We start from the raw sequence: 16,092 nt of genomic DNA on the forward strand, positions 1-16,092 counted from the left end.
GAGGGTTCCCACTCCTCATCCGACTGGGTCAGAAGCCTGTAGGCCTCTTCAGAGGAATACCCCCTGTTAGACATTTGGGCAACTAAATTTAGGGGTATTCCCTGAGACTACCCAAGAAAAAAAAAGCAAGCCTGTCTTACAAAGGGGAGGCTAGCGAAGTACCGGAGGCCGCTGCGGTTGATAAAAAATATCAAAACTGATTTTTTTTATCGCCGCAGTGCGTGTAAAGTGAATGTGCAGTGATCAAAAAAAAAATATTTTTTTTGTCACTGCGGTGGGGCGGGCGTGGGCGAACGCACGTGTGGGCGACCGATCAGGCCTGATCGGGCAAACACTGCGTTTTGGGTGGAGGGCGAACTAAAGTGACACTAATACAATTATAGATCTGACCGTAATCAGTTTTGATCACTTTCAGATACTATAAAAGTACAAATGCTGATTAGCGATACGCTAATCAGCGAATAACGGACTGCGGTGCGGTGGGCTGGGCGCTAACTGATCGCTAAATACCTAACCAAGGGACCTAAACTATACCTAAAACCTAACGGTCAATACCAGTGAAAAAAAAAAAGTGACAGTTTGCACTGATCACTTTTTTCCTTTTCACTAGTGATTGACAGGGGCAAGAAGGGGTGATCAAAGGGTTAATTGGGGTGATCTGGGGGCTAAGTGTAGTGTAGTGGGTACTCACAGTGATGTGTGCTCCTCTGCTCCTCTGCTGGAACCAACCGACCAAAAGAAGGAGCAGAGGAGCACAGCAGCCATATAACCCCATCATATTTACTAATATGTGGGGTTAAATGGCTGCTGATTGGATTTTTTGAAAATCATCAACCTGCCAGCCAATGATCGTGGCCGGCAGGTTGATGACGAACTTCTTCTTTGAATTTTGCCGGCCCGCGATGCGCATGCGCGGGCCGGCATACCCGGAAATCTTGCGTCTCGCGAGAGGACGCACCGGCGCGTCCACCCAGAACAGCACGACCGCTGCGAAGACGCAATCCTGCGTACGGCGGTCGTGAGGAGGTTAAGCTCTATGAACTGATTTGTCCTTTTTTTTTTTTTGTAAGTGTGCCCTAGACTAAATTTTATTTTATTTTTATTTTTTTCTGTGGTCGAATGCACTGTTTGTCGGATATATACGTAAATAGAGGAAATACGGACGATATTATGTACTCATTTTCCATCTCATTAACTTATATTTAAGTGTTATTTATTGTTTTACTCTTTCTTTTTTTTTTTTTGTGTAAGCTTACGTTTTGTGTCTGTTGAGGGGGCCGTAGCCATGCCTCCAAAGGGCATAAACCGAAGATCTGCTGGTACCTTCTCGCCGGGGGGTGGAAAGGGCAATAGTACAACAACTAGCTTGGAGAAATACCTTAGATCCCCCCCAAAAATTAAGAGCGCTCTACGGGGTAATAAGGAAACCCAGAAGGATACTGGTGAAGTCGCGGTCTTTGAGGAACATGGCAGGATGGAAAGGAGGGTGGGTAGTGGAGAGGGGATGGAGGAAAGAATTAACCTGGTAGATAACAAGCTTCTGGAAATTCTGGGTGCAGTGCAAAAAACTAACCATAGCCTGGAGGAGTTGACCATTAAGATTGCTTCAGTACAGGTTGATCTTTCCTTTATAAAGGAGGATATGAACAAAGTCAGGGAAAAGGTGAAGGAGCTGCAGATATCCTCTGGAACCATGAAGAAGGATCTAGAGGGAGTAAAAAAAAGAGTGGAAGGGATAGAAGGGGAAAAAAAAAATCTTCTAGAGAGAATTACTATAATGGAAGATATGTCCAGGAGATCAAATATTAGAATAGTGGGATTCCCCGAGGGAACGGAAGGAGAGGATACAACGGGGTTTGTCCAACAGTGGTTGCAGGGCTGTTTCAAAGATAATGGTCTATCTAAATGGTTCTTAGTGGAAAAAACCCATAGAATACCAGGGAGACCCCCTTAAAAGAGGGCCCTCCGAGGGCAATCCTAGCTAAAATACAAAGCGCTAAGGACAGAGATATAATAATGAGAACTAAAAGGATGAAGCAGACAATTGAGTTTAATGGAAATAATATAGCGATATATCCGGACTACTCTAGAGCAACTGAGATAAAAAGGCGTGAGTTTAAAGAAGTGAAGAAGAGATTAGCCGACGCCCAGATACAATACTCCCTGCTGTATCCCACGAAGCTCCGTATAATATACCGTGACCAGGCTAGGTTTTTCGGCTCTCCAGAGGAGGTAGTGGAGTGGCTGGATGCTAAGGGAATAGGAACATGAGAGGCACCAGATTGGCTCAGGGGGGTATGGGGTAGGGGTGGGAATGGGTCGAGTGTAAGAGGTGGGGGAAATGTTTGATTTCTACCGACCAGATAGTGGGGGGGGGGAAGGGGAAGGGGAGGGATGAGGGGGGGATTGGTTGTCTTGGGAGGTCTAGCAGGGTCTAAGGTGAAGGAAAAGCAAGTGATAGATCTGAATGAGTAGTATTATGACATGGAATGTACGGGGCCTTGGAGACAGGGTCAAAAGGGTAATGGTTTTTGATAATGTCACTATGACATCTCCCGGCCATAGTAGGATTAATAGAGACACATAGTACAAAAGATAAGATAAATCGTTTAAAGAAGAAATGGGCCCGGTATCAATACCTCTCAGGTTTTTCTACATACTCATCCGGAGTTAGTGTATACATTCATCACAAAGTAGATTACCTCCCAATTGACCAGAAAATAGACGAGAGGGGTAGATATGTGTTCCTTCACTGTCAGTGGAATGGTATAGTATGTATCTTGGCTTTTGTGTATATACCCCCCCCCCCCTTTTTCCTTAACGGTTATCCATAGATTGGTGGAATATGCAGATTCAAGGGGTAAATGCCCCATAATAATAATGGGGGATCTTAATAACGTTATGAATGACGAGTTAGATAGATACTCTGTGATTCCAAAAGTTATACATACGACGAGGCGACAATCAATGCTGTGGAAAATATCGCAGGAACTCTCACTAATAGATCTTTGGAGATATCTTTATGATGATAAGCTAGGGTTCTCCTGTTTTAGCCGGGGAAATAAAATAATGTCCAGGATAGATTTGGCACTAGTTAGTGCAGAACTAGTTAATAAGATATCCAGCATGAGGTATGAAGCAAATAGCATTTCAGACCATTCCCCCGTATGCCTGCTGTTTAAAACAAACTTAAGACGAACAAACCGTGAGTTTCGCCTGAATCCACACTGGCTGAATTTAATTAAGGAGGAAGATGATATAAGGGTGGATATAGAGGAGTTTTGGAAATACAACTTGGGGTCAGCAGGTTTAGGGTACGTTTGGGATGCTTTTAAAGCATTTCTACGTGGTATTCTGGTAAGCAAAATTAAGGGTTTGAAACGGGGATATGCAAAACAGGAGAGAGAACTGACAGATAGGATAAAAGAAATAGAAGTAGAACTCATGAATAAGAAAATCCCTGAATTAATAGGCCAATTGGATCTTGCTAAAAGTGCACTGAGGAACTATCTGATGGAAAAGGCACAACCAAAAGTGTTTTTTGAGGGTGAACGATACTTCAGGGAATCTGGGAAGTCGGGGAGATTGCTTTCCACACTTATACAGAATCAAAGGGGGGGTAATAGGATCGACAGGGTGGAAAGAAGAGATGGGGGGATGGCATCCAGCCAGGGAGATATAGAGTTTGAATTTATGGAATATTATGGGGACCGCTACTCCTCGGAGGGTGGGGGGGGGGGGCCTGAGGAATTCGGACTCTTCCTGGAGGGAGTGCCGATCCCCAGACTCTCGGAGGAGGAGAGGGACTGGCTGAATGGCCCCATTGAAGCGGAGGAACTACGGGAGACATTGAAAACTATTCAGGGGAACTCCAGTCCTGGGTTGGATGGCCTCCCCTTTGAGATATATAGAAGATATGGAGATGTTATCCTACCAGTGTTAGTGCAGGTCCTAAATGAGTCAATGGACAGTGGTGAACTCCCGTCCTCCCTCTCGGAAGCTGTAATAAGTTTGATAGGTAAAAAGGGTAAGGATGAGAAAAAGGTGGATTCATATCGCCCTATCTCCCTCCTCAATACGGACTTTAAAATATGTGCCAAATTACTTGCAAATCGCCTAAGAAAAGTTATTGAAAAGTTAATACATCCGGATCAATCAGGGTTTGTACCTAAACGTCAAGCTCAGACGAATATTCGACGGACATTAATGAACATGCAGATGGGCGGGGAGGGTGCTCATTCCATCCTGTCATTGGACGCTGAGAAAGCGTTTGACAGGGTGGAATGGGCATACCTCTGGAAGGCTATGTATGAGTTCAATTTGGGAGAAAAATTTATTAGATGGGTTCAGCTTTTATATAACAAATCAAGGGTTAGGGTAAAAATTAACGGAGCAATATCAGAATCGATTCCTCTGCAGAGGGGAACCCGACAGGGGTGCCCACTCTCCCCATTATTGTTTGCCATATTTGTTGAGCCGTTGGCTTGTAAGGTCCGAGCAGATGATAAAATAAGGAGGTTTGGGGGAAATGGTGTACTGGACAAGATATGTCTTTACGCTGATGATATCCTGTTTTTTGTTAATGGGGGGGTACCAATGCTACTGTACCTGATGGAAATAGTAAATCAGTTTGGTCTCATCTCCGGCTTTAGGGTGAACTGGACAAAGTCGGTACTGCTCCCAATTGGCCAGGAAATTGGGCCGGAGGAAATAAATGTCAAAATTTTGAAACCCACGGAGTCGTTTGAATACCTGGGTATTAAAGTTAGTTCGAGGATACAGGAGTATCTAGAACTCAATATTGAGCCTCTCTTAAAAAGGGTTAGGGAAAAAAACAGCACCTGGCAAAAATTGTTAATTCGACAAGTGGACCGAATTGCGATAATAAAGATGGTTCTCTTACCACAGATTTTGTATGTTATCTCCTCCTGCCCAGTTTGGATAGGGGACCATTTTTTCAATGCACTAGGAGGAGTGATAAATGACCTTATCTGGGGGAGAAAAAGGGTCAGGCTGAAACAAAAATATTTATGGCTAGATGAGGAAGATGGTGGCCTGTCCGTACCATGTTTTCGGGGGTATTACTATGCATCCCAGCTTCAGTAGTTAATGATGGAGGATGATAGACTGCGTAGTTTTTTGGAAGGGGAATTGGGAGGTCTCCAATATAATATCATTAGCACTTTAGAAACTGGAGTGATAAAAATAAAGGGTAGGCAGTGCCCAATTAGTAAAATGATACATTTAGTTTGGGTTAAAGTAAAAAAATTACTAGGAATAAATCATTCACTAAAGTTTTCCCCCATTTGGGGAAATTTAAAAGAATTTTGGAAGTTTGAAGATTTTGTATTTTGGGATAAAAAGGGTATTAGGTTTGTGTCCCAGATGGTGGTGGAAGGACAGCTGAAGACACTAGAGGAAATGGGTCTAAATACAGATTGCCTCACATGATTTAGATATGCTAGATTAAAACATGCATTTGATAAAACGGAGAACAGAGAATATTTCACTACGAAACACTCAGATTTTGCTGAATTTTGTTATCAGGGAATAGGGAGTAAAGTATCAATTTCACAGATTTATAAAAAAATAAAGAAGGGGTTAGGGGGGGTGATTAGATTTAATAGTGAAAAGAAATGGGCACAAGAGGTGGAACCCTTAACTCTGGACTGGAGAAGTATTTATAAAAATGTAGTTTTCGACTGACGCAGTTTTTTATCCTCCATCGGACCTATATTACCCCTAGGGTACTGAGCAAGATGCACAAAACAGGGGAGGCAAAATGTTGGAAGTGTGGAGAGGATAGGGCCGATTTTGTGCATTTGATATGGTTCTGTTCGATCGTACAGGGGTATTGGATTCAAGTCTTCCAGGACCTAGGGAGAGAGACTGGGAAATCTGCGCCTCTGGAGATCAATATAGCAGTGCTGGGAGATACTGGAAGAATTGGGGCGGATAAAGTAAGCGAAAGGAAATGGGAAAAGGGGTTGATGTTGGCACGTGTTGTACTGGCTAGAGGATGGGGAGCGGAAAGGCCCCCAAGTGTTGTTGAGTGGAAAAATCTATGTGAAAGGGTGTATAGATATGAGAAAGTTAGCCAGGTGAAATAGGTAGGTAAAGAAGGAGTAAGAAGGGGAGAATATAAGTGCCTGCAGAGAGAGGTTAGGGAAAGGAAATGCCTTGAGGATACCCCCAAGACAACCAAGAGGGTGGAGAGGAGGGCGGGGAAAAAATAAATAAAAGGATTTTCTTTTGGGTTTTAGTATTTATTGTGAAGCAAAAGTAAATTGGATGAGGGAAAAAATTGCTTTGGTGCACTTTTGTAATTGACGATGGTGTATATTTGTATATTTGTACTGTCTACCTCCTATATGTAACCTGTTTTAACGAGAAGAAGAAAATGATAAATAAATATAAATTAAAAAAAAGTACAGGCCCCAAAAATTAGGCATTCACCTGACAGAAAAGAACTTGTGATTATGGGGCTGGAGGTACATTAGGGGGTCACTGGATTAAAATTTTACTTTAGGCCACTGGAGTAGAGGCCCCAAAAATTAGGCATTCACCTTACAGAAAAGGCCTTTTATGGCACTGTTTATACATAAGACAAGGACCATTCTGAGTGGTGGAGGATATGTGTGGGCTGGCATGAGGAAATTTAATTACACGTGGTCGTCACAGGTGTTGAATTCCTCCGAGATCCATGCCTTATTAATTTTTTGAAATGTGAGATAGTCCACACTGTCGTGAGCTAGGCGAGTGCGCTTATCGGTCACGATCCCACCTGCTGCGCTGAACGTCCTTTCGGACAGGACACTCTCGAGGGGCCAGCCAAGAGTTCCATGGCAAATTGTGCTAGCTATGGCCACAGGTCAAGCCTGCACACCCAGTAGTCCAGGGGCTCCTCGCTTCTCAGAGCGTCCACATCGGCCGTTAACACAATGTAGTCGGACACCTATCGGTCTAGGCGTTCCCTGAGTCTGGATCCAGAGGGCTGCTATCGATGGGTTGGCTGCAAGAATGATCTCAAATCCGAAGTGACCAACACATCTTCAAACCGCTCTCTTCTGGCATGCGCGGTAGTATTGTTACCTGTACCTGTTTCGCTGTGGATGGAAATTCCTCTGACAGTGCCCGCAACTGCAGAATGCAGCATATCTCGCAGAAAGGCCTGGAAATGCTGCATTCTTCCAGTCCTCTGTGATGCTGGTAACATGCCCGTCATTTTGTGTTTGTACCGGGGTCTAAGTACATTGCCACCAAGTACTGGTCCTTGCCCTTTATGCTTTTTATACCGGGGCCCCTCTTCAATCACTGGAGCATGAAGGCCCCCATTTGCACTAATTTGGAAGCGGTGGAGCTCCCTTGCTCTGCTCATCGCCCAGGATAATGTCATCCTTGGTCTCCTTCCCCCAGCCATGGACAACACCAGGGATCCCCGAAAAGTTTAAACTCCCCCTCAAACCCTGCTCTTCTTGCTCCTGATCATCCTCCTCCCCCCCAGCCACCATCCTCCTCTGACTTCTCTTCAGACTCCTGCTGACATGTCTCAGATGGAGTAGACCCCCTGCATTGCGACTTCCTCATCTTCCAGCTCCTGCTCCTCGACAGCTTGATCAATGACACGACGCAATGCACGCTCCAGAAAGAAGGTGTAAGGTACGATGTCACTGATGGCGCCCTGGCTGTGACTGACCAGTTTGGTGATCTCATCAAAATGCCGCAGAAGTCTGCATGCGCCGCGCATGAGCAGCCACTGGCACTGTGAAAAGAAACCAAGCTCCCCAGAACCTGTCCTGCTGCAGAGTTCATACAGGTAGTCGTTAACTGCACGTTGCTGCTGGAGCAGCCTATCAAGCATATACAAGGTGGAGCGCGTTAGGCTGTCACAAATCAGACGTCTGATGGGCCATGTAAGATCTTCTAAAATGGCCTGCCGCAAGACGTCCTGGACCCCGGGGTATTTGGCAACAAATCGCTGCACTACTAAGTTCAGGACGTGTGCCATGCACGGCACGTGTGTCATCTTGCCCTGTTTCAGCGCGCTTAGCAGATTGGCACAGTTGTCAAACACCACTTTACCAACTGTCAAATTGAGCGGGGTTAGCCACGGATCGGCCTGTGACTGCAGAGCTGAAAGCAGTGCAGGCCCGGGTGGCTCTTGGCTTCCAGGCACAACAGCCACAGCACAGCATGGCAATGTTTCACCTGGGACGTCAAATAGGTTCTGGAGAGCTTGGGGGGGGCAGCGGCAGAGACGGAGGATGGAGTAGGAGGAGGAGAAGAAGAGGCAGGCCTGCATACAATCCTTGGCGGTAACATCAAACCCACACGGGAGCCACTGGTTACATGCTTGACGGCCATCAGAAGGTTCACCCAGTGGGCAGTAAAATTTGTGTACCTTGCCTACCATGTTTTCTAAACCACAGGTCTGTGGTCAGTAGTGATGAGCGGCAGGGGTCATATTCGAAGTCGCGAATATTTTTTTTTACTTGAAAAATCGGCAAGGTAATGATTGTGTAATATGTGAATTTTCGCAATTAAAATTTTTATTGTGAATTTTTTAACTTACAACTATTAGACAAAGAAGATTATAGCACTATATTAGCTAAATTGCTCTATATTCGATTTTTTTCGAATATTCGCTATATTGCTATAACTTATTTTTTTTTGAATATTCGTAATATTCTAAAACAAGAATATATAGCAATATAGCGAATATTCGAAAAAAAACGAATATAGTGCAATTTAGCTAATATAGTGCTATAATCTTTTTTTTTATAGTTGCAATTTTTTTCCAATCTGAACTTCAGATGAGAAAAATATGACAACTATTAGACAAAGATTATAGCACTATATTAACTAATTTGCTCTCTATTCGTTTTTTTTTCGAATATTCGCTATATTGCTATAACTTTGTTTTTTCAAATATTCGTAATATTCTAAAACAAGAATATATAGCAATATAGCGAATATTTGAAAAAATGAATATAGAGCAAAATTTGCAAACACTACTACTCCTAAAGTCAAGTATATTGCAGCCTTCTTACTGGTCCACAAGCTAGAAGCAGGGAGGGATCATGTGCAGGGATGAGCGAACTCGAACTGTATAGTTCGGGTTCGTACCGAATTTTGGGGTGTCCGTGACACGGACCCGAACCCGGACATTTTCGTAAAAGTCCGGGTTCGGGTTCGGTGTTCGTCGCTTTCTTGGCGCTTTTGTGACGCTTTCTTGGCGCTTTTTGAAAGGCTGCAAAGCAGCCAATCAACAAGCGTCATACTACTTGCCCCAAGAGGCCATCACAGCCATGCCTACTATTGGCATGGCTGTGATTGGCCAGAGCACCATGTGACCCAGCCTCTATTTAAGCTGGAGTCACATAGCGCCGCCCGTCACTCTGCTCTGATTAGCGTAGGGAGAGGTTGCGGCTGCGACAGTAGGGCGAGATTAGGCAGATTAACTCCTCCAAAGGACTTGATTAACTGATCGATCTGCAGCTGTGGATCATTGAGCTGCTGATCCTCAATTGCTCACTGTTTTTAGGCTGCCCAGACCGTTTGTCAGTCACATTTTTCTGGGGTGATCGGCGGCCATTTTGTGTCTTGTGGTGCGCCAGCACAAGCTGCGACCAAGTGCATTTAACCCTCAATGGTGTGGTTGTTTTTTGGCTAAAGCCTACATGAGGGTGAAGCTGTCACACCAAGTGCATTTAACCAGCAATAGTCTGTTTATTTTTTGGCCATATACTACATCAGGGGCAAGCTGCGCCTGTCACCAAGTGCATTTAACCCTCAGTAGTGTGGTTGGTCAAGCTATCACACCAAGTGCATTTAACCAGCAATAGTCTGTTCATTTTTTGGCCATATACTAAATCAGGGGCAAGCTGCGCCCGTCACCAAGTGCATTTAACCAGCAATAGTCTGTTCATTTTTTGGCCATATACTACATCAGGGGCAAGCTGCGCCCGTCACCAAGTGCATTTAACCCTCAGTAGTGTGGTTGGTCAAGCTGTGACACCAAGTGCATTTAACCAGCAATAGTCTGTTCATTTTTTGGCCATATACTACATCAGGGGCAAGCTGCGCCCGTCACCAAGTGCATTTAACCAGCAATAGTGTGGTTATTTTTGGCCATATCCCAGTCTAATTCTGTCACTAAATCCATACCGGTCACCCAGCGCCTAAATACTAGGCCTCAAATTTATATCCCGCTAAATCTCTCGTTACCGCTGTCCTGTTGTGGCTGGGAAAGTTATTTAGTGTCCGTCAAAGCACATTTTTTGTTCTGGGTTGAAATACAATTCCCAATTTAGCAATTTCATAATTTAGTGGTTTCTGCTATATCAGAGCTATTTGAAATCTATCCCTAAAAGGGTATATAATATTCAAGGTGCACATAGGGTCATTCAGAATAACTTCACACACCCGCTACTGTGCATTTCCAAGTCTAATTCTGTCACTAAACCCATACCTGTCACCCAGCGCCTAAATACTAGGCCTCAAATTTATATCCAGCTGAATTTGAATACAATACATTGGGCCAAATAATATTTTTGTTGTTGTGGTGAACGATAACAATGAGGAAAACATCTAGTAAGGGACGCGGACATGGTCGTGGTGGTGTTGGTGGACCCTCTGGTGCTGGGAGAGGACGTGGCCGTTCTGCCACAGCCACACGTCCTAGTGTACCAACTACCTCAGGTCCCAGTAGCCGCCATAATTTACAGCGATATATGGTGGGGCCCAATGCCGTTCTAAGGATGGTAAGGCCTGAGCAGGTACAGGCATTAGTCAATTGGGTGGCCGACAGTGGATCCAGCACGTTCACATTATCTCCCACCCATTATCTCCCACCCAAATTTATGAAAAATGGACTGTTACAGTGGTGGGTGACGTGAAGCCTGATTCTCTGCTATGACATGCAGACTGATTCTCTGCTATGACATGCAGACTGATTCTCTGCTGACATGAAGCCAGATTGTCTGTTACGGGACCTCTCTCCTCTGCCTGTGTGCTGGGCCTAAATATATGCCAATGGACTGTTGCAGTGGTGGCTGACGTGAAGCCTCATTCTCTGCTATGACATGCAGACTAATTCTCTGCTGACATGAAGCCAGATTGTCTGTTACGGGACCTCTCTCCTCTGCCTGTGTGCTGGGCCTAAATATATGCCAATGGACTGTTGCAGTGGTGGCTGACGTGAAGCCTCATTCTCTGCTATGACATGAAGACTGATTCTCTGCTGACATGAAGCCAGATTGTCTGTTACGGGACCTCTCTCCTCTGCCTGTGTGCTGGGCCTAAATATATGCCAATGGACTGTTGCAGTGGTGGCTGACGTGAAGCCTCATTCTCTGCTATGACATGCAGACTAATTCTCTGCTGACATGAAGCCAGATTCTCTGTTACGGGACCTCTCTCCTCTGCCTGGGTGCTGGGCCTAAATATATGCCAATGGACTGTTGCAGTGGTGGCTGACGTGAAGCCTCATTCTCTGCTATGACATGCAGACTAATTCTCTGCTGACATGAAGCCAGATTCTCTGTTACGGGACCTCTCTCCTCTGCCTGGGTTCCGGGGCCTAAATATCTGAGAATGGACTGTTCCAGTGGTGGGTGACGGGAAGCCAGATTCTCTGCTATGGGACCTCTCTCCAATTGATTTTGGTTAATTTTTATTTATTTAATTTTTATTTTAATTCATTTCCCTATCCACATTTGTTTGCAGGGGATTTACCTACATGTTGCTGCCTTTTGCAGCCCTCTAGCCCTTTCCTGGGCTGTTTTACAGCCGTTTTAGTGCCGAAAAGTTCGGGTCCCCATTGACTTCAATGGGGTTGGGGTTCGGGTTCGGGACGAAGTTCGGATCGGGTTCGGATCCCGAACCCGAACATTTCCGGGAAGTTCGGCCAAACTTCTCGAACCCGAACATCCAGGTGTTCGCTCAACTCTAATCATGTGTACTGATAAAAAAAAAAAAAATCGAATAAAAAAAAAAAAAAGGAAAAAAAAAAGAATATTCGAAATTACGAATATATATAACTATATTCGAAATATTCGCGAATTTTCGAAGTGCCTTTATTTGCGATAAAAATTTGAATATTCATGATCAACACTAGTGGTCAGATGTATCTTGGCACGAACACTGTGTGCCAGAGATATGTTCACTTGCTGCTGAACAAGGACATATAGCTCTGGGATGCCCTTCTGGGAGAAATATTTCCTTCCGGGGGACCTTCCATTGCGGTGGGCCAATGGCCACAAATTTTCTAAAGGCCTCCGAGTCCACCAGTTTATATGGCAGTAGTTGGTGGGCTAGCAGTCCCGACAAGCCAGCGGTCAGCCGTTGGGCAAGAGGGTTATCCAGCATCATCCACGCTCGAACATTTGGGCCACGGAAGCCTGCCTTCTGCCAGATGAACGCGACAACGGCACAGTGGAAGGTGGAGTGGAAGACAAATGGGAGTAGAGAGGAGAAGGAGAGGAGGCAGAGAGGCAGGACGTGGAGTGCCAGGAGTTTTCCTTTGTGGGTTCTGACTGCATTGTTCCCATTGGGCTCAGTGATGGGAAGCCAGGTGCCCTCTTAAGGCGGTCGTCCCTAGGTGAGTGTTGGGCTTACTGCGACTTATGCATTGACAGCACAGGCTGTCAGCAGATTACATGTTAAAAAAAAGCCCACACTGCGGAGCCATGTGCCGGCGTCTTGGGAGCGCCAGAAGTGACATGGTGGATGGCTCGCTCCTGATACATTTGCAGGCTGCTTTTTGCCTCCTGTGCCTGCTCCTTCTCCTCCCTCTCTGCTGCTCCATCTCTCCCTCTGAACTCCCCTCCTCTTTCTGTCTTGTGGGCACACACGTGACATCCATCGACACATCATCATCGTCACCTACACCACCACTGACATTTGAGATCTCGGAGTAGGCAACAACAGCGGGTACCTCCATGCTTGGGCTGATCTGGGTACTGTCATCATATTGCTGGGTAGCGGCCGTTACTACCTCCTCTTCCTCATCCGATGTCAAGAATGGCTGCACATAGATAAGGTCTGGGAATGGATGGGAAAATAATTTCCTCTGACTCCAGTGGAGGGGCTATGTTGGTGGTAGTGGTGGTGGTGTATTTGGGGTACACACAGCAGAAAGTGAGACGTGTGCAGATACAGAGGATGAGGAGGATGCAGAAGCGGAAGGGTGAGTCAGCCACTCAAACAACTCTGGTGTGCCCTTTGAAGTAATCGTGCCTTCTCCAACTTCCCACGTAGGCTCCAGCCTGCTGCACCTGCCCAACTCCTACCACTCCTGCAGAATGGCAGGCCTCTTCCTCTGCCTGTCATTTTCAAAATGACACTGTACCTAAGTCCCTAGAGAAGAGCAGTGTCCCTCTATATAGCTGCGGTATCGCAGCAGAGCCAAACAGAATTGCTGCACAGTACAAATGCACTATAATATACTTTCTATGTTAGAAAGTATATTATAGGTATATCACACCCCTCAGTATATCACACCTATCGATAGCACACCTATACCAGTCCTTAAAAGGACGTGTGTGGCCCTATTAGCTATCGTTTGGTGTCCCTAACAGCCTGTCCCTGCTCCACAGAGCAACTTCTCCCTACGCTGGCAAAACACAGAATGTAAAATGGCTGCCAGATCGGGTTCTTTTATAGGGTGGGGGTGTGTCCATGTGCTGAAACTTCTCAATTGGCTGTCCTGTCCCACCTGATGAATGTGTCATGGGTCAATGCAAAAGAATATTGCGCCGGCGGACATCGCCATATGTTTGCATGTTCGGCGAATTGCAAACGCACAAAGTTCGCCGCGAAACGACCGCCGGGGCGAACCGCAAGGCCATCTCTAGAACAGATATTTACATTCATAAGATACAGGTTATACTGAATAATTTGCTACAAAACTATGTATCAATCTGCTCAGCTCCTCCTGCTCCATAAGCTGCTGCTGACAGATTGGAATGCATGTTGGACCTGACAGTTTCTCATCGACTTCAGTGGTTTCCATGTAATACTACACGTTGCTGTAGGACAGGGGTCAGCAAACTTCAGCTCTCCAACTCCCAGCCTTCAAATTTACCCAGCTTTTCTTGTAACTCCCTCAGAATTGGAAGGAGGATTGTGGGAGTTGTAGTTTTAGAACAGCTGGAGTGCCAGAGGTTGCTGATCCCTGCTGTAGGAGATATACCTAGGTGCCACAGCTTTCCTTGATGATAACAGCTGGAGATTTCAAAGGAGATCCCTCCCTCTAAAGCTGCCAAATATAAAGGGTTAACCAGATAAGAAAAAAAGTTCAGCCAACTTATATTTTTTACTGTACTTCATTTTACAAATTTAAATTTTTAGGTCATTACGAGATTTTCTATAAAATACTCTGGACAGCTGGAAATACCAATAAGAAGTATAGATAAAGGTAAGAAATTACATGACTTTACCATCTCTATAGGGACCCCCAGTTGATAAGACACAGATAATACTGTCTATTTATGTGATTGTGTATCAGCATTCATTTGCCTATGTACTCTACCATTTTTACTAATATAATAGTAGAATTAGTAGTAATTACTTAGTAGTGGCATTACTTGAGCACTTTATTGTATGTTGGTTTTAAACAATGAATTGTCGTTGTAGTACCTATGTATGTATGTATGTATAAATGATTACTTGTCAGGTACTTAAAGGATAACTCTCATGTTTTTATTTAAAAAAAAAACAATTTTAGCATGTGTTACTTCTGCAGCAGCATTATGCATAAAGCAATGTCTAGTTTCTTCACATGCCACTGTTTTCCTTGAGTTTTCCCCTTAGTTACAGCTGTTTTGAATCTTACAATATGAGGATCTTCTCAAGATGGTTCCTCTGCCAGCAGTTGCGTAGCGTGGGTTGCCAGCACCCGGGGCAAGCCAAAAATTGCGCCCCCACCCCTACCCCGGGCACGCCCCTTTTAACAGATACTGTAGTAGATCTCTAGCAGTCCTATGTAACACCACAGATAACACAGTGATAACTCTGAGTACAGATAATGTAGTAGATGTCACCTGCAGTACTATGTAACACCACAGATAACACAGTGATAACTCTGAGTACAGATAATGTAGTAGATGTCACCTGCAGTCCTATGTAACACCACAGATAACACAGTGATAACTCTGAGTACAGATAATGTAGTAGATGTTACCTGCAGTACTATGTAACACCACAGATAACACAGTGATAACTCTCTGAGTACAGATAATGTAGTAGATGTCACCTGCAGTCCTATGTAACACCACAGATAACACAGTGATAACTCTGAGTACAGATAATGTAGTAGATGTTACCTGCAGTACTATGTAACACCACAGATAACACAGTGATAACTCTCTGAGTACAGATAATGTAGTAGATGTCACCTGCAGTCCTATGTAACACCACAGATAACACAGTGATAACTCTCTGAGTACAGATAATGTAGTAGATGGGTGTGAGCCCCCAGAATTCAGAACACACACAGTGTGACCTGAAGTCTGGGTCCGAATGCGGCAGGGTGGGCCAAATTCTCAATCTCCTCCCCCAACCCTACCGTGAAACAGATATGTGCATGGGCATTATTATTACAGTATAAGGCCTCATGCACACGACCGTTTTTTTTTTAAGGGAACCTGTCACCAGGATTTTGTGTATAGAGCTGAGGACATGGGTTGCTAGATGGCCGCCAGCACATCCGCAATACCCAGTCCCCATAGCTCTGTGTGCTTTTATTGTGTAAAAAAAAAACGATTTGATCCATATGCAAATTAACCTGAGATGAGTCCTGTATGTGAAATGAGTCAGGCACAGGACTCATCTCAGGTTAATTTGCATATGTATAAAAAATGGGGTCCGTAGGTCCGTGATCCGTGACCGTTTTTTCGTCCGTGGGTCTTCCTTGATTTTTGGAGGATCCACGGACATGAAAAATGGAAAAAAAATCTAAGTCAAGTTTGCCATTGAAATGATAGGAAAAAGCGGACACGGATCACGGACACGGATCACGGACACGGATGACAATCTTGTGTGCATCCGTGATTTTTCACGGACCCATTGACTTGAATGGGTCCGTGAACC

At 44.8% G+C, this 16,092-nt stretch overlaps 1 protein-coding gene across 1 annotated transcript in view; it reads left to right on the forward strand.

Annotated features, from left to right (window-relative positions):
• LOC122939886 (alpha-2-macroglobulin-like) overlaps nt 1–16,092 on the forward strand; it is a 277,231-nt gene that overhangs the window by 93,241 nt on the left and 167,898 nt on the right. Inside the window, exon 13 of the mRNA XM_044296073.1 lies at nt 14,353–14,419. Within this exon, the coding sequence (XP_044152008.1) occupies nt 14,353–14,419 (67 nt within the window). The remainder of the gene's footprint in view (nt 1–14,352; nt 14,420–16,092) is intronic.

This window comes from Bufo gargarizans, chromosome 6 (assembly GCF_014858855.1).
Source record: "Bufo gargarizans isolate SCDJY-AF-19 chromosome 6, ASM1485885v1, whole genome shotgun sequence".
NCBI classification, from domain to species: Eukaryota; Metazoa; Chordata; class Amphibia; order Anura; family Bufonidae; genus Bufo; species Bufo gargarizans.